This window comes from Delphinapterus leucas, unplaced genomic scaffold (genome assembly GCF_059928025.1).
Source record: "Delphinapterus leucas isolate spDelLeu-1000000601 "Yukka" unplaced genomic scaffold, BTC_Dleu_Yukka2 spDelLeu_asBTCV2_sq60, whole genome shotgun sequence".
Taxonomy (NCBI): domain Eukaryota; kingdom Metazoa; phylum Chordata; class Mammalia; order Artiodactyla; family Monodontidae; genus Delphinapterus; species Delphinapterus leucas.
The window spans coordinates 151,141-169,659 of record NW_028322269.1 but is presented as its reverse complement, the minus strand read 5'-3'; the positions used below and the strand labels follow the sequence as shown (position 1 = coordinate 169,659).

The following is an 18,519-nucleotide window of genomic DNA, read 5'->3' as shown; positions in this document are numbered from 1 at the left end:
ATGGGCGAGTGTCACATCCTTTTTAAATGAAAAACTATGACACTACAGCCTGTAGACTAGTTTCAAGCTTTCACAAAATACCTATCACCTGTTATCATGTGTAATCACAATTTACCAGTATAAATAAAATTTTTATTGATTTGTAAAATTTCCTGTCTATTTCTGATTCCATTCCACAAGTCACATAATTGGTTCAAGTTGATTCCTTCAGACTTGTTTAACAAGTTAGGTTTTAATTGTGTGGGATTTCCTCCTCTGTCTTCAGTTCTTTCATAGATCACATATAACACACAAGAGTCATTCATGTGAGTGGAAATCTCAGAGCAGTTGGACAGGCAGAAAAAAGGACCTCTTTATTACTCAGGATTAAAATGTATAGGTAAGTCCTATTTTTGCTGCTGTAGTTCTGAAATTTTGACTATATCATAAAGCATTTGAAAAATGTACAGAAGCTTAAGAAATTTTGGCTGTGCCTAGCAATCTTCTAGTTACTTTTCTCAAAACTTCATTGAAACTCTTAGATATTGTTTAGATAACATGCCTTGATACTGTTTAAATAAGGTGCTTGACTGCTTGACTAAATTTTTAACAAAATGAATAAACCTAAAAAGATGGCTTAGCGTTATGAAAACATGTTTGAATAAGGAAGTGTTTTTGTTTTCTCATATTTAACTTTTCAAAAAACTGATGTGTGGCTTTTAAAATGTAATCAGTAAAAATTACCTCTGTTGTTTAAAGTTTTTTAAGGATTCTCTATTTTTACTCCTGTCGCAATATTATTACTAGCTATTAAATATGCAGTGAATCCTGAAGTCCTCTTTAAGAAAGCAAAGACTATATTTGTCTACCTATTATATACTATGATATCATTAATTTCAAGTTCTTGTTGATACTTAAGAAAAAATAGTATTTGCCTAGTTTTCTTTTCAATTAATAGCTATTTATGACCATACACTTTCACATAGAAAAAGCAACAAATTGTAGCACAATCTAGAGTTAGATCGTACAATCTCAAAATTACATAATTTGATGTGTTTGTGTCTGCATCTATGAGTATATTGTTCATTTTGTTTTCCCATGAACAAAGAAAAGTATGATACTGGTAAGTCATTTTAAAAGAGGAATAAATAAAATATGGACAATCTATTGGCCATGTTAAGTGTAGTTGTGTTTATTTTAAATCTCCTGAACTTTAGAAGACTCAATCAAAATTCAAATAATTTTAATAAAATATATGTACAATTATGTGCATTTGAATATATATAAAATAAAAAATGGATAGCAATCTAATTTTCCAAAAATAAATGATAATTAACAAGTAATAATATAAGAAAATAATAAAAATAAATTTTCATATTCATAGAAGGGATAGATTTAATAACACATTAAAATAGGTTAAAATCTATGAAATAATTTGTTATGTATTCTCATTTTATGTGAAAATAAATCACAAAATTGTATTCACTCATTGATTAACACTTTATAAAACTATACATGTGAAAAAGTCTATGAGAAATATAAAACACTAATCGTGTTTGTTGTATTATAGTGGTGAGCTTATGAATTATATTTTTCCCATTATTCCTAAACCTCCTATAACAATCTGGTATTGTTTCGGTAAACACAATAGAGTTTGAAATGTATTTTGCTGAAACGTTTTTAATTTTGCAAAGAAATTTCTCTGATTTTTTAAAGAAATTGAATCTCATAAACAGCTAAATGTTATTCAAAGGAAAATAAAGGGAAACATGGAAATAATGAAAGTGATGTACAATTTCAGAATGCCTTGAATCAATCTAATTTCTAAATTGATCCATCCTTACACTCAATCAGAACCAAACTTTATAATTACAAAGAACTCTTCTTTGCAACTTGGTTTCTATGGATCATACTTTGAAATACTTTATCTCTTAAAAATAAGCTGCATCTACATATAATCAGATTTTCCTTTTTTATTAACCTAAAAATATATAACTCACAATTAGGTTTGTTCATTGGTTGGTTGGTTGGTTGGTTGATTTTATCGGAACAAGGTAATCAGAGTCACTGTGCCAAACTGGTAAAATTTTGAAAATAACTTATGGAACTTGTTCATCAATTTGAGGACCCATGACTAGAAAACAATGCCTTCTGTCAACATGAGTAAAGAGTAGAATTTTTAGTGGGAAGAGGAGAGTATACTCAAATGGCTCGCGTAATTTAAAAATAGACAAATTTTTATTTTATTTTATTTTATTTATTTATTTTTTGGCCGTGTCTCGAGGCACGTGGGATCTTAGTTCCCTGTCCAGGGATAGAACCCGCGCACCCTGCACTGGAAGCGCGGAGTCTTAACCACTGGACCGCTAGGGAAGTCCCAAATTTTTATTTTGACAGGATACATGCCTGAGTTTAATAGTGCAAGAAATGAATTAAAACATAGTTTCCTACTCTTCTTGAATATTCCCATCAGCATAAAGACACACCTCACTATCTTTAATTTAAAAGAAAAAAACTCAAACTTCACTATTTTCCAGTTCCTCCATATGCTCTGAGGGAACAGGGTATCCAAATTGGGTAGGGGAAGGGAAATGAAAGTAATATGTTTTTAGGTAATTCTACGTCATTTTTAGGTAATTTTAGGTAAATCTCCAGGTAATTCTGTGATACCTTTTGTTGAGAATGGGGTCTCTTGAATGGTTTGATTACTTTTATGTATAAATTAAACTTCCAGACCTTTTTTAGGTTGTCTACTCCTGAAGGTTGCAAAGATGGTGTGTTTCTTTCTTTACCTATCTGTTCACCCCTCACTGAAGAGGGAAATCCTATTAGAGGACCTGGGCAGCTCTGTTATCGTGATATAATTATTATTCATTTCAAATCCTTAACTATTTCAGATGTTCTTAGGTCCTCTAAGAGAGTGTCTTTTTCACTGGATTACATAAAAAGTATGAGATGAAGTTTGGAAAACAGGATGAAGATTAAAAGCTGGAATTCAGAATGTAGTTTAAGGAAAGATTTAAGGCAAATGAGCATATCTCAGCTCAGGTACAGACAGGTCTTAGCAGGACTCCTCCCACCATAACAAATCTTATTTCCATTTTCTTCCTTTTTGTTTGTGCTCTTGATATGATTAACTGACCAGAGAGACATGCCAAAGCCAATCAAATGCCATGGAAAAAAAAAAGGCTGTAACTGTCAAAAATGTATTCCAAATTCTTCCTGTTGTTTCAATTCTGGTTTATGAATTGCTATTTTAATTTTCAAAAACCATGCTTAAAATTGTATATCAGTAGGCAAAGGACATATTTCTTAGTAGAAATTAGACAAGTGGATACCAACTTACCTTTACAGTCATGGAGCCCAAAATGGTACATTTAAAGCACAAGGTATTGCCCATAAAAGCCTCAAGCCACATGCTAAACCAGTTGCCCATTTGGCCAGACTATTTTTCTAATGTTGGTACAGGCTGGGGAGTGGTGATGGCATTATAATACATGGTGACTGCAATCAGTCCCCTAGAATCATGTATTTTCTAGCAAATTCTCTTATATCCACTGCCAATTTGTCCTCCAGAAGGAACTCAAGTTACTTCCTCAGAAATTTGTTACTTATCTGACTCATGCCACTCCATGCCACCATAGGGGTGGTTACAGTTGACACCCCTAAAATAAGTCATGAGGACAACAATCAGTATCTGTTGTTGTAAGGGAACCTAAAGATACCCAATCCAATTCCTTAAAAGGTATTGCTCCAACTTGAAGGATCTCATTCTCCTGAGCAAAGAAAACTTGCCATAATTTCAGTTTTTCATAGTATTCTTTAAGTCTAAATTTAGCATGTGCTCATGATATATAAAATTAAAGTACCATCACAAGTCTAAAATCATTCACTGGGTAACTAAGATCATTGAAAATAAAACTGACTTTAGAAAAGTTTACACTGATGAATAACTCAACAAAAAGAAATGGCAGATTCAATACAATATTTTCAATATTCATGTGCCAGAAGTATAAACAAATGTATCAATGATTAATAAAAGGATATGTGATCTCAAATTTCAAGTCAGTGGATAAATAAATCCATCGAACATTTTTCTAACCTAGACATTTTTTTATTCTGAATTAAACAAATTAAAACATATAGTTTCCTTCTCTGCTGGAATATTCCTATCAGTATAAAGACATACCATGCTATCTTCAGTTTAAAAAAAAAATTCCTCCCTGATCCACAACTCTTCTCTAGCTATTGCCTCATTTCTCATTTTCTCCCCTTAACAGCAAAACTCTTGTAAAAGTTTCTTTAGACCCACTGCCTCGATTTGTTTTCTTCTCCCATTCACTTTTTTTACTTAAAAATTTTTTTATTATGAAATATATCACACACAAAGGCTTATTTAAAAATGAACCTCTGAGTACTCAGCATTTATTAAGAAAAATAGTATCACTGTAATTTAGAAGACCCTCTGGGCCCCTCCCCAATTACATCTTGTTCACTAACTGCCCTCCCCCAACACTGCCCTTGTAACTGTTATCTGTCGTGGTATCTAAATTTCCTTGATTATCTTTATGATATATATATACACATATAAATACGTATATATGTATATATATATACGTGTGTGTGTGTATATATATATATCCCTAAAGAACATAGTGCTTAGTTCTACCTATATTTTAAATTCATTACATGGGATCAAAATTAGGTTTTATAAGATGTATAGTAATAACTTATTCGTGTTCACAGCTATATGATATCCCATTGTAGGAGTATAATATAACCTACATATCCACTGTTTGGGGATCTTACCATTACAAATAACACAGCTCTGAACATTCTTGAATGGGTCCAATGGTACAAATGTGCAAGAGTTTCTCTTGGGTATGTTCCTGCAAATGAATTTTCTGGACCATAGAGTGTATGCATGTTTATCTTTAACCTATTCTCTCTTTTCCCATTACAAACAGATTCTCATCTCCACAGCTCTAAAATTGCTCTTGTCTAGCTCTCCAGTGATCATGCAAAATCCAGTGGTCAGATCTCAGAGTTTATTTTACTTAACAGCTTCACAACAGATCATTCCCTCCTTGAAACACAGTCTTCACAAAGCTTCCAAAACATCATTCTCTCTTGATTTTTCTACTATCCCACTGGTCAAACTTTCTGAGTTTATGTTACTGGATCCTTCTCATTTTACTGTTGTCCAAATTCTAAGTAATTTGAGGTATAACTTCTTTTCTTCTATAGCTCTGCTTACTTTCTGTGTGATTCCATCCAGTTCCATGGTTTTTACAAACTTCTCAACTGATTTTTATGCACACAAAAACTTGAGAACTGTTAGCTTAGATGGTAATTGAAGTTGACTGAATGAGATCAACTAGAGAGAAAAGTGAACACCCAAAGACAGAGCATGGAGCAACACTAGACTCTTAAGGTTGAATAGAGGAGAAGCAACCAGCAAAAGACATTTAAAAGAAGAGTCAAAAGGATAAAAAGAGTGTGGAATCATGGAAATTAATAGAAAGAGAGTGTTTCAATAAAAAGGAATGGTCAAGGGTGTGAAATCCTGCTAATAGGCTATATCTTATCTTCCCTCAGAAAGTCATGAGTGCCTTAAGCAAGGACAATTGGCCATTGTTTTAAAGTCCCCAGTGTCTAGCAGAATGGCATAATAAGTATTCAATATCTATTGATTTTTCCACCACTCATTCAATAAACACTGTGTTAATACAGTGCCCACCATGTCCTGGGTTGAAAAATAAATAAATAAGACTTCAGAAAAAAACCACAGATTAAGAAAATGAAGAGGCATCTCTGTACCACCACTTAATCTCTCTTTAGATCAGTCAATTCATCTGGATAATGGTTAAGATGGAGCGGATATTCCTGAAGTTCCCTTCCACTGCTAACATTCTGTGATTCTGAAGAATGTTATTACTCTTACAAAATGCCAGCATTTTGTATCTGGCAGCATTTTTACTAAGTTCTGAGGAATATATTTTATTATGTAGGCTTCAAAAATACTAGTGTCATAGACCTTGGAACTCTGCTAATTTCATTAATCATCCTGGGAAAATGATACTGAGAATCTCAATTCTTTCCCCTGCTTCTTTAGAAAATCTGGGCAAGAAGCCACTAGGATTAAGTTCAGATGGGTTTGAGTACAAGATGTTTTTAAAAATATATTGATACAACTAAATGTTACTCAAGAGCATTGGAAACAACTAATCTTGGGTTTGGTCCATGATTCATTAGAAGCTACTTTTTTTCTATGAGAACAATCATCATTTACTGGATATAGTTAAATAGAACTAACCATGATAAATACATATGGGGTTCTGGTTTCAATCTCCACTTCTTCCAAGTTACTGGTAATAACCCTTAACTAGTAGCTCTGAGAGAATAGTTCAAGTAAATTTCTAGATTCTCTATTCTATCATTCCTACTAACTTATTTCATCTAGTTTGTGCTGAAATGTCTTTCTTGCTTTAGACCCTTAACTAATACATTTTTACTTAACTTGTACATTTCTTTTTTCTTTCTTCAACCCCATTTTTCATTGTACCTCCTTTCTTGCCTCCCTGCCCCACCTGCCCCAAGTAAACAATGTTAAAAATCTGGTATATATCTCTCTATACAAATTAAACAGGATTGTCTCCTTGGTAATGGTTAGAATTTTTTAATATTTGGGTCTATATATAACAATCAAATCAAATATTAGAAGAAGAACACATGTGGGGCAAAAAATGCTGCCTTGTGCTTCTCCAGAGTGTGATGTACCAAATTTCTCACCTCATTGGGACACACTTTGTAGAAACAATAAAACAGGGAATATCCTGATACTTTCAATTTAGTATTACAAATCAAGTCACAATGAGCTAGGAGTAAGGGCCCCCAAATACTTCACCCATTTATTTTCTATAGAAAGCAAATATATATCTAGTTTTATTTTGACAAAGCAGTAAGTTAAGGTTTTGGACATTTCATAATGATCTTATAGCAGAAAAGGATTGTCTCTGTACTTGGACTTTAGGAAACAGAGAAGAAACTAGGATGTCTTCAGTAGAAATCACTCTGTTCTGTCTTGGAGCTACTCTGATCTAAATGTATCCAAAACCCTTGTTACACAAAGTGTGGTACTGGGACCAATAGCATCAGCATCACCTGGGAGCTTGTTGGAAATGCAGAATCTTGGGCCCAACCCCAGATTCACTAAGTTTAAGTTTACATAATAGGCAATTGATACATACATTAAAATATAAGAAGTACTAAACAAAACAACTTCAACTAAACTAAACAGCTACAAGGTAGTCTCCCAAGTACTCAAAATGGAGAGAGAGGTACAGCAAGAAGTATCTTTGTGTGTTTAAATATGAATGAGCATGCCCCCTAACCTGGGTGTGCAATACATTTCCCATTCCTCTCCTGCAGAAACACTTTAGTGCCTTGGGCAAGTCACAACTCACAGAGGAGCATTTTCCTAACTGAGTTCCAGGAACACTGTGCTCCTCAAAATGTTAGGTATTTTGGAAATAAATGTTTCTGAGCTCAAATAAGTTTGGGAGACACTGCTATCTAGACAGGTCAGGCCGCTTAAGAAAGGAAGAAATTGGGGAATTGGGAATTCCCCAGGAGAATTGCAGAATGCACAGAAAATGAATGGCTTTTTTGTCATTTAGCAGCTGAAATTTAAATATAAGTTTTTCTCTAGGACTTCTTAGTTCTTTTTTTCCACCCTGACAAGTAACAGTAATATGTGTGACATACCCCCCTGATCTAACCAGGCTTATAAGCAATTCCTAATGCACTCCTTGTAACTTCACTCAAAAAAAAGAAGAAAGAAAATACAAATGAGTGAGAGGAATGTTATGCTAGAATTATCTGCTCTAAATTGTGTAAGAAGTAAATCATTTCAAAACTCTAATGCTTTAACTATTATTTGTAACAAGTTGTTTGCTATTGTTGTTGTTATTAACAATTACACACCACTGTATTCCGATACCTAGATGAGAATTGCTTTCAAGGAAATGGCACTGAAACTTGAGCTGAATGGGTTATTGAGTCCTTTTCTGTCTCTGTGAGTTCAAGTCCACCCACTGTCAATTACTCTTTGAAAGTTTGGTAATTTTGTTATTGCAGTAAGTTAAGAATCATTAAAAGATAAACAATTTTAACAGCTTTATTGAAATGTAGCTATGTATCATAAAGTTCACCTGTTTTAAGTGTACAGTTTAGTGGTTTCTAGTATATTTACAGATTTGTACATCACCAAAACCTAATTTCAGAACATTTTCATCATCCCAATAGATACATTTAATTTTAAAAATTAATTTCAAATACACATTTTTAAAAGAGCATTTTGACAATAAACTATCACATGCTTATAGTGTCAAGAATATGTCTTTGTAATTTGCAAAAAGACGGCAAAATAATGTTGGTGCCGATAAAGGTTAAATACCATCTTTAGTTTAAAAAAATTTTTTTAAAGAAAAGAGGAAGAAAATCTCTTTAGTTTTTGAAAAAACTAAACAAAAAAATTTAGTTTTTGAAAACTAAATCTATATAGGAAAAATATACTATTTGGAGGAAAACAGACAAGGAAGCAAATCTTCAACTAAATAGTTATTTCTTGCTCTGAAACTAGTCTGGGCTCAATGGTTCTGTCAATAGCTAGCTACACTTTCTAGAACTCAGGTGGAAAACTAACATAGAAGAGCAGTGCCCTCTAGAACAGCGGTCCCCAACCTTTTTTGCACCAGGGACTGGTTTTGTGGAAGACAATTTTTCCTTGAACAGTGTGGAGGGGAGGGGAAGGTTCAGGTGGTAATGCGAGCAATGGGGAGAGGCAGATGAAGCTTCGCTTGCCCACTGCTCACCTCCTGCTGTGTGGCCCAGTTCCCAACAGGCCTCAGACCGGTAATGGTCCGCAACTGAGAGGTTGGGGACCCCTGTTCTAGAGTACATGCTAAGCTCTCCCTAACATTAATCAGCAAGGAGATAGGTAACCTCTGTCAGGACTTTCTCTGTTACAGTTGTTGGTATTGAAACACCAGGTACACGTTTTTTGACAGTGGTAGAGTCAAGAGAGCATTGCTCCCATGACTTTGTGGACTTGGTGATTCCTAGAGAAATAGTCTTAAAATATCAGCATTGTCAAGTTCCAGAAGTATTTCAACTGTTCTGTAGTTTTCAGATCACCTACGCAGGTTCACCTTTGCAGACAGTGACACCGTGTACCATAGTGCCACCGTGCCTATTTGGACATGGAAAAGCCTCCATAATCTCAGTTACAGAATCAGAACCCACCTTTAGGCAGCTATATAGTTCCAGCAAAGTTGGCCTTCCTTATAAAAGCAAGTATATATTAAGTTTAGCAGAGCAGTAACCAGAATATGCCTTTAAGTCTTTAACTGACTCTATGTCAGTTAGGAGTCTTCAAATATCCTCTATTAATAATTATGCAAGGTTAACCCTTTTATTGAATTTGGAGGTATATACTGAGTAAATGAAACCTGGCAAGCTTTACTGATCTATGTCCAGCAGCATTCCTCAAACCCTCCTCAGCAGTACATTCCATTCTCTAAACCAGACCATCTGCTTGAGGAAAATGAGCATGAGTGTGACAATTCAGATATACCATCTCCTGCCTTAGTTTAAAATAAGATAAATATCAAAGAAAGATCAGAAACAAGTATCTGGAAATGCTTACTTTAAAACAATGGGTGCAAGGCTGTATTAGGGCTGTGATTTGAAAAGGAAGAACTTTGATTTTCTTTGGATAAGTCTTCCACAGTCAAGAATCTCTTCCCCTGAAAAGGCCTATGAAATCAGCCTGACTCATGAACAAAGATTCTTGTTTTTGGATGTCACATTCCTTTACAGTCTTTTCAATATCAGAATTAATTCCTGCTTCTAGTAAATGCCTTTCTTGGAACAGTTCTTGAATATGTTGAATATACAGAAACCAGAGTAATGGGACCAGTCTTCTTAAAATAAATACATTACTCATGAGAAGGAAGGAGGGAAGGAGGGAAGGAAGGGAAAATCCCCACCCTCCTGGAGCTTCTAAATCAATGAGGGGAGACAGATAACAAACTAAATAAGTAATATGGTATATCAGAAGGCTCTAAGTGCTCTTCAAAATAATAAGGCAGGAAAAGAGGGTAGAGAGTACTAGCGGAGGACGAGCAATTTTAAGTAGGGAAGCCTCACTGAGAAGGTGTCAATTTAGCAAAGACTTGAAGGAGGGAAGGGAGGGAGGGAGCCCTGGGGAAACCTAAGAAAAGTGTTCCAAGGAGAGGGAATAGCAAGCACAAAATCCTTGAGATGGAGAGTGCCAGGATGTTTGGAGCACAACACGGAGGTAGAAAGAAGTAAGAGATAAGGTCAAAAATATAAAGAAACATGGAATCACATTAGAAATACATGGAAGTAGCATCACCATGCAGCACCAAGAAATTGAGACAAAATATTACAAGATAAATATCCAAGGTTATCTTGGATATCTGATAAACATTTCAGCATCAGCATTCTTAATCTTGAAGATATAAGAAAGTATTAAAATATACAAAAACAATATTGCCCACACAAGAAAAGCACATAGCATTCAGCATGAAGCCCTTATTGGGGTGATCAATGTGCCACCTTGGTGGTATAGCTTGTGCCAAGACCATTTTGTTTAATTAGATGCTCCAATTCCTTACTCTTTATGGGGTGAGGGGTCCAGCTCTGTACTACAAAAGGAACACACCAGCAAAATAGCAAATAAGAACAAAAGCTCAACCTATAGCTCTGAACTGGTTGGGAAAATCTATCTGCGATGAAACCTTTGACCTTGTTCTCATTATATCATGCCATAAGTACACAAAATAACCAGCTACTGAAGGACAATTCCAACTCCATTAAACCATCAATCAACTGTTTAAATAACCATACACCCAAGCACCCAGCATGAGTAGTCATTTATGTTGTTTCATTCATTTGACTATTCATGCCTCTTTAAAGTGTAGACTAGCTAGGACTTCCCTGGCAGTCCAGTGGTTAAGACTCCATGATTCCATTGCAGGGGGTGTGGGTTCGATACCTGGTTGGGGAACTAAGATCCCATATGCCATGCAGCACAGCCAAAAAAAAAAAAATCTAAATATATAAAGTGTAGGCTAGTTAAAGAAGTACAGACAAAATTTTGTATTTCTTTCTTTTCTATTTGTAAGCCACAATAAAAGTTCATTTTCACTGGGTCATGGCTCATTGCATTTTTAGTCTCATATGTAAAAATTATTTCACTTTGGACAATGGTGTAATTATATGTGTTCAGTAGATATTAATTGATGGCCACCTAAATTATATACACATACTGATTTTCATAATGCCAAGTGCTTTCACTTATTAATGGATACCTAAGGCTGTAGTAATGGGAAGTTCTTTATGAAATCAAATTCATGTGTGTCTGCATATCTGCCTAGACATTTACATTGTATTTTTTTAATCCAAATTTAGTGAAATGAGTTGGTTTCACACTTTCTTTTTCAGAGCTTTAAATTACTCTCTCTCAGATAATGGCTTCAGAAAGGATACCTCCAGTCCCAAGATCTTTTCTTAGGTTAGACGTACCTTTCCAGCTAACTGCTGGGAAATATCATACAAGTACTGCTAGTTACTAAAATTAAGTATTATTAAAATACCTGAAAAAACTCAAATTGTCTATTCATATAACTAGTATAACTAATTCTTAAGTTACTCAGGCTGAGCCTTCAGCCTCATCTTGCTCCTCTTGCCTCTGGCACTGAATTCTCTATCAGGGACTGATCCTAGTTTTCCATCTTCCATATTTCCCTCCATCCCTCCCTTTCCATCATACAGTCTCTGCAAGGCCCTAGGCCCATCCTATCCCATTCACAGACTAATGAGTTAGTCTCCCCAGTAAGACCTCCTGCCTCCCAACTCCCTCCCATTGTGGCCTAATCAGGCCACCAGATTAGCCTTTCTACAACACTACTGTTTTTCTGTAACTACTCATTTCAAAAACCTCAGTGATGTCCTAAAGCAAGCAAAGACTCCAAATCCATCACACTTAGTGTCTTCTATAATCTTGACTGACTTAGTTTTCCAGATTATTTTTCCATTTACTAATCTATAAGTACAATACAGGGCCAATTACTATTCCCCAAGCACACTTTGCACTTTCTCTTTTGTTCTTGTTTCTTCATCTACTCAGAAGTCCTGCCCATCTTGCAAAGTATAGCTCACATGCCACATCTTCCATGAAGACTGGAATCAATTTATATTTCCTTTAACCAAAAGTTACTTCTCTGACCTCTCAATTTCTATAGCATTTGGAGTGCTTATGTGCCACTTTTTACCTATCACTCTAAAGTTATTTAAGGAATTTTATTTATTTTTACATGTCTGGCAAAATTACAGGCATGTAAAACCAATAAATCTTTCTGAATAAAGGAATAAGAAGAGTAGAAATATATAAGAAGAGTAGAAAACTAATATTAAATTTCTTCTACTACAAAAAGGACTTCAGTAGAGGCAGCTGTGGACATGTTCCTTTCCCTTGGTCTAAGGTATATATATGATAACACCCAGGTGTCAGTTGGAGGAAATTGGAGCTCATGAAAAACATTACAACTAAAGATATAAATTAGAAGTCATCTCTGAAAAAGAATGTGTATAAAGTAAGCTTGAAAAAAGTGGAGATAGAGTAGAATAGGTAAATAGGTAAAACTGAATATTTTAAATGAAATATATTTTCTTCTCTTGATAGTATAAATTAAATATGAACAGAGGGTAATAAATAAGATTAAATTGATTAATGAAAACAATTTCTTCTTACTCCAAAGGTGCCCTGTGCTTCTTTAGCACTTTATAGTTTATATAGCATGCATATTATCTGCTTTAATTCTCACAAAATACTGTGCGGTGGATATTGTTATCACCATGGTACATCTGGGGCAACTGAGACTCCACCATGTTAGAAGGACTCATTCAAGTTCACTCAACAGTTACTGGAATAACAATCTTCTGTTCTTGAGATCTTTCTAGTATACTTCAGTTGTCCCTATAATAATGCCTTATATTCTGAAAAACTTTTTCAGAATTTTACAAATAATTGTCACATACATTTTATTTTTTTCTCTTTGGTTAGGGAAGGTATTGTTTTATCAATTTTTAAAATAAGACAGCTGGAGTTCGAAAAAATTATGATTTACATGAGACCTTATAGCTTAGATTTGACAGAAAGAGAACCTGAATCCACACCTCCTAACTCTAGTTCTCTTTCTACATCTCCTTATAAGTCTTTTACAATGCAGGAATTAAACACTATGCTCAGAAGTTTAAAGTCAATGAAAGGAATCTTTTATATCTCAGGTCTTTCATTTCAAAAACATGACTGATATTAGAATGAAGGAAATCTCAAAAAGAAATAATTTTTAATTTCCTTACTTACTGCAGAAATGTAAAGTGAACATTATTAACAAAGAATGTATTACAAAACTGGAACTATTTTTCAATGTAGCTGGGTCCAAGTAAATTAAAACTTGATATACTATGCTGAAGTATAATCTATAATTTTTCCCTTCTCCAATAATTGTTTAATGCAGCCCAAGATCTATCCTCAAACAGTAGAACTCAGTGAATCTTTTTAATCAAGTAACAATTGCTGTAAAACATCTTAAAATACACTTCAATGATATAATAATAATAAACTGGAGAAAGAATGTCCATGGGAGTTCTGGGCTTTTGAATATGAGCTGCCCATTTTCCTTGCTTGGCCCTGAAATAAACCTTTTTCTGCTCCAAAAAAAAAGAATGTCCATGAACTTCCAGTATATGAAAAATTGACTCCTTCAAGTTTAGAACCAATTAGACAAAGTATGAATAGAGCATCATAGGGAAGGAATTAATTTTTCCCCCAGCAATAAGGATGGATTTGTCTTATTATGGCCACACTCTCTCATGGGGTTGAATCTGTGGCCTGGATCTGTTAAAAAGAGCCTGAGTTCCAGGATACAGCCTGAGTCCTAAGAAAGAAAGAACTTAACTAGCCTGTGAAGCTACTGAGCCCACACTCTTGGCTTCATTGGTAGCAGGTTCTCCTGAACCACCATCAACTCTCCAACTCAACTACTACATACATGCAAACATAGGCACATGCTTACATAATACCTATTAGTCATTTGTCCATATCAATTTGCAAACTTTATGAGAAAAAAATGAATCCTAGATTGGCTTTTCCCACTAGCAGCAGATTTCAAAGCTTTGACACATCATTTCAGGTCTGTTGTACACACCTGTGCAGTTTGTGCAATGCACAGAAATGCTGGTTCAGAGAGAGACTGGAAGCCTAGATGGTGCCTATGCTCCCTGACAAGCTGTCTACCCCAGAGTAGAGCTGCATGCAGACCAAGAAACACCACTGTCTCTGTTTCCCAGAGAAGTTGTCTTTTCTTAACTCTCAAAAAAGCATTGTATAGGCTTGCTCAGGTCCCTTACCACTTGCCCAGTCTCTGTATCCTCAACTGGTATAAAGTGCTGTATATCCTCAAGGAATATAAACTTATTTAAATGTTACCCAAGATAAAGTTAAGTTGGAAGGTAAACCATTGAATTAAAAGAAAGTAATGTAGTGCATTCCAAAGGTACATGCACATAAAATGTTGTGGATTTGTGATTCAAGGATAGGAATCTTATCTTCCATATGAACCCAGAGTTTTCAGAATGCATCATGTTTTAATAAAACAAACATATTCAAGAAGTCTTAAAACTATGGCACTTACTCTACCATCATCCAGTTGTGCAATCCTGAATAATACCATCATCCAGTTGTGCAATCCTGAATAATCCTGTCTCTCTTTTCTTTCGGAGCACACCTAAGGTTATCAAGAACAACCAAAATAAAGTTAATAAATAAATAAATAAAAGTGTTGGACTAGATCAGTGATTTGCTGGAAATAGGAAGGTGTCCTTTTCCCACAACTCAAAATCAAACAGAGAAGCTACTCCATTTTCATCTGTTTTAATCATTAAGCTTCCAAGCCTTTCAAGACCTTGTCTGAACAAAGTATTTCTCAACTTAAAAAATTAAATCATTGAATTAGATAGTCTCTATTGCCTGCCTCGTGACACCATCCAAAGTTAATGAAAGGGACTAAAATAGAGTAAGTTCCTCTACTTTGGAACCATTTCTCATATTCTTCATAACTCCAACATAAAATGTAAAAACACACACTCAAATATATGTGTTTGTATATCCTGTAATACAAGGGCTATAGAAATATTTTTGAACTTTCCATTTCTTAGTATCAACAATAAGGTAGTAAGTGTGACAGAAATTAATAACAACAACGTGATGATTAACAGAAAACTTCCTCCCATCTGAAGTGGCCATTTGTAGTTTGAGTTTGACAGACCTGTATTTGCATTCCAGCTCTCTTACTAGCTGAGTAAGCTTCTGTTTCTTACCTGTAAATAAGGGGTTTTAATAGGGATTAAATTAAATGAGGTAGAAAAGTTCAGCCAGTACATGGTAAGCACTCAATAGATGGCAGAGATTATTCTCTGATCTATATTTTTGTCAGTATTTAAAATAAGAATGCACAGCATACAATCTTACATAAAGTCCCTCCAAACTATAGTAAAATTATTTTTTAAAACCCCCTTTGCAGAGTCATTCATAAATTTTTCCATAGCAATGCCTGATGTGGACTCTGTAATGGGTATTATGTAGGAATGGGGCATATCCTGGCAGACAAGATGCATCGCTACCTTTCATGAGTTACAGCCTAGATTATGGATGCACATGAAGGGATAAGGGACTGCAACAGAGAAATTCATTGAGCATTATGAGATCAGATGAGGAGAAAAAGGTATCTACCTGGAGGGAAATGAAAGATGTTTAAATTATTTTAAGGATAAAATGAGAATTAACCAGGTATGACATTTTCCACGCAAAAGACATCACATACAGAAGGGGCTGTGACATTTGATCTGGCTGGGGTCAAGTGGGCAGGTGAGGATGTGGCAGACGATGAAGCTGCAGGGGGGATATGATTGGCCTTAAATGCCATGGAAGATTTGAATGCCATCTGAGGATTTTCATGAGCTATAGAAAAATTTCAAATGAGGTATTATTGGAAGGGGAGGATGTCAGACCCTAAGATCTACATTTTTTAAATCCTTTGAAGGATTTTAAAGTGTTGATTGGAAAGAGGCAAAAATCTTGAATTCGATCTGGATTTCTCTTTTTCCCACATCTCATAAGTGAATCATCAGCAAATCCTCTAGGGTCTAAATTCGAAATATATCCACACTCTGACTACTTCTTACCACATCCACTGCTACCATCCTTGTCTAAACTACCATCGTCTCTCACTTCTATTATTTAATGACCTCCTAAGTGGTCTCCCACACCATCCAGGCCCACTATTCCCCGCAAAGTACCCAGAGTGATCCTACTGAAGAAATAGATCTGAGGTCAGTCTTTGCTCAAAACCCTCAAAGACTCTGTCTCACTGAGAATAAAGACCAAAGTCCTTACTTTCAAAGCCTTAAGTGATCTTCCCCAAACCATTGACTCCCTGATCATTATCTTTCTGACCTTATTTTCCTCCAGTATCCACCACCCCTAACTTTCTCACTCCACTCCAGTTCAGCTGTCTCTCTTGCTGGTCCTCAAATTTATCATGTGAGCTCCTTGCTCAGGGCCTTCAAACTGCTGTTTATCCGCCTAGATAATTCTCCCCCTGGTATATTCATGGCTTGCTCACTCACCTCCTTCTGATCTTTACTCAAATGTCAACTCCTCAGCAAAGCCTTTCCTGGCCACTCTATCTAAATTTTCAGCACCCCGTACTTATACTTCTTCCTACTCCTTTGCTTTTTTTTCTTTTCCTTTCTTTATTTATCCTACTCATTTCTCTCCCCCCATTATTAGGAGTGCTATGATTCTGTTCATTGTATTCACAGAAATTAAATTTTTCCTAGAACATTGCAGGCACTCACCAAATGTCTCTTGATAATGAAAGAAGGGAGAACATTTAAGAGGTATTTCACATAATACAAAATAATAGCAGCCAGAATTAAGAAAGAGATAGAGGTGATGGACAGAAAGATTTAGGCAGTAGGTATAAGCACAAATGACCTCTCGAATGTGGGAACTTACCAAGAGGGAGCAGGTACAGCTAATTCCTGGATCTTTAACGGTACCAGATAGATGGTAGTGACATTCACCAATATTAGAAATAGTGGGACATGAGTGCAGGCTGGAGAAAAAGCAAGTTCAGTTTTGAACTGAACTGTTATATTTAAGGATGTTCTAAAACACCCATAAGATGTCCAATGCATAATTGAAAATAATGATGTAGAGCTCAAAGACAGAAGTCTGGGTTGAAGATCTATCTTAGAAAATATTACCTTATTATATGTCTGCTGAAACCAGGGCATAGGATGGGATCATTGAGGAAGAATACACATCAGGAGAAAACAACTGTGGACCAAATCTTTGTTACTATCATACCTGAAATCTTATTTAAATGGACACAAAATTGTCTAAAAGTCCTCTACGGACATACTATGTATATCTGAATTTGCAATTACCCTGTCGCTGTTTTCCTCTATTCTTACAAATAATGAAAAGTTATTGCCAAGTGACTCTATTAATCCACAACCATATATTGCTTCTAACTATGTGTCAATGGCAGAAGTTAACTAGTATTCCTACATAAATCTGATATATTAATGTAAGGTGTAATTTCAAATTAAAATTAAATCAACAATTATTTTATTGCACATTTACTATGTGTAAGAACAAAATCCTAGCACTCAATTTAATAAGCACTCAATAGATGTTGATTCCCTTTGCTTCCTCCAAGTGATGTCACAGGAGATAGGAGTCCCAAAATTTTTTCCATCTCTATAGTGTGAGGGAGGAAGTCTACATCAGAGGAAGTCCATGTTCTTTTATTCTAACCACCCTGGTTTCCATTTCCAGCTCTGTCATTCCTGAGTTATTTACTTTCTGAACCTCAGTTTTCCTATATTCCAAATAGGGATCATAATACCCATCTTACAAGACTAATATGAAGGTAGGCAATAAGCATGTATAAAGTCTGACACTTAGGTTCTCATAATAAGAGCACAGAATAAGTTTTCTAAATTCATGTAATTTTCCAAGTCAATGAGAGAGAGAAAGAAGGAGGTGGAAGCTGGTTAAATATTTCACAACTGCATATTTGTTTTGCTGTTTAAACACAACCACTAAAAATTTTACTAATCAGGATCATGCTTTAAAAGCAAAGTATTTGCTTGAAGATTTCCACTGAATATGAGTCAAAATTCAGACAGTGTTAGCAAATATATTTTCTCTAATAGTTTGCAGAGCAAATATTGTATACAGTTCAGTGTGTGTTGGCATAAGCTTTATAATCAGCCACATACAGAGGTTCAATGACAAGCTGCACTGCTAACAATAGAGCAGATATTTCTTCAGCAGTTTCTACAAGGTGGAACAACCTATTCTTATGTAATTAATTA

General features: G+C 35.1%; 1 protein-coding gene across 1 annotated transcript in view; it reads left to right on the top strand.

The window, feature by feature from the left end:
• Window positions 1-260: 260 nt before the first annotated feature.
• The window catches only part of TMPRSS11D (transmembrane serine protease 11D), a 70,042-nt gene continuing 51,783 nt past the window's right edge, over window positions 261-18,519 (top strand). Inside the window, exon 1 of the mRNA XM_030760127.2 lies at window positions 261-379. Within this exon, the coding sequence (XP_030615987.1) occupies window positions 372-379 (8 nt within the window). The 5' untranslated portion in view covers window positions 261-371. The remainder of the gene's footprint in view (window positions 380-18,519) is intronic.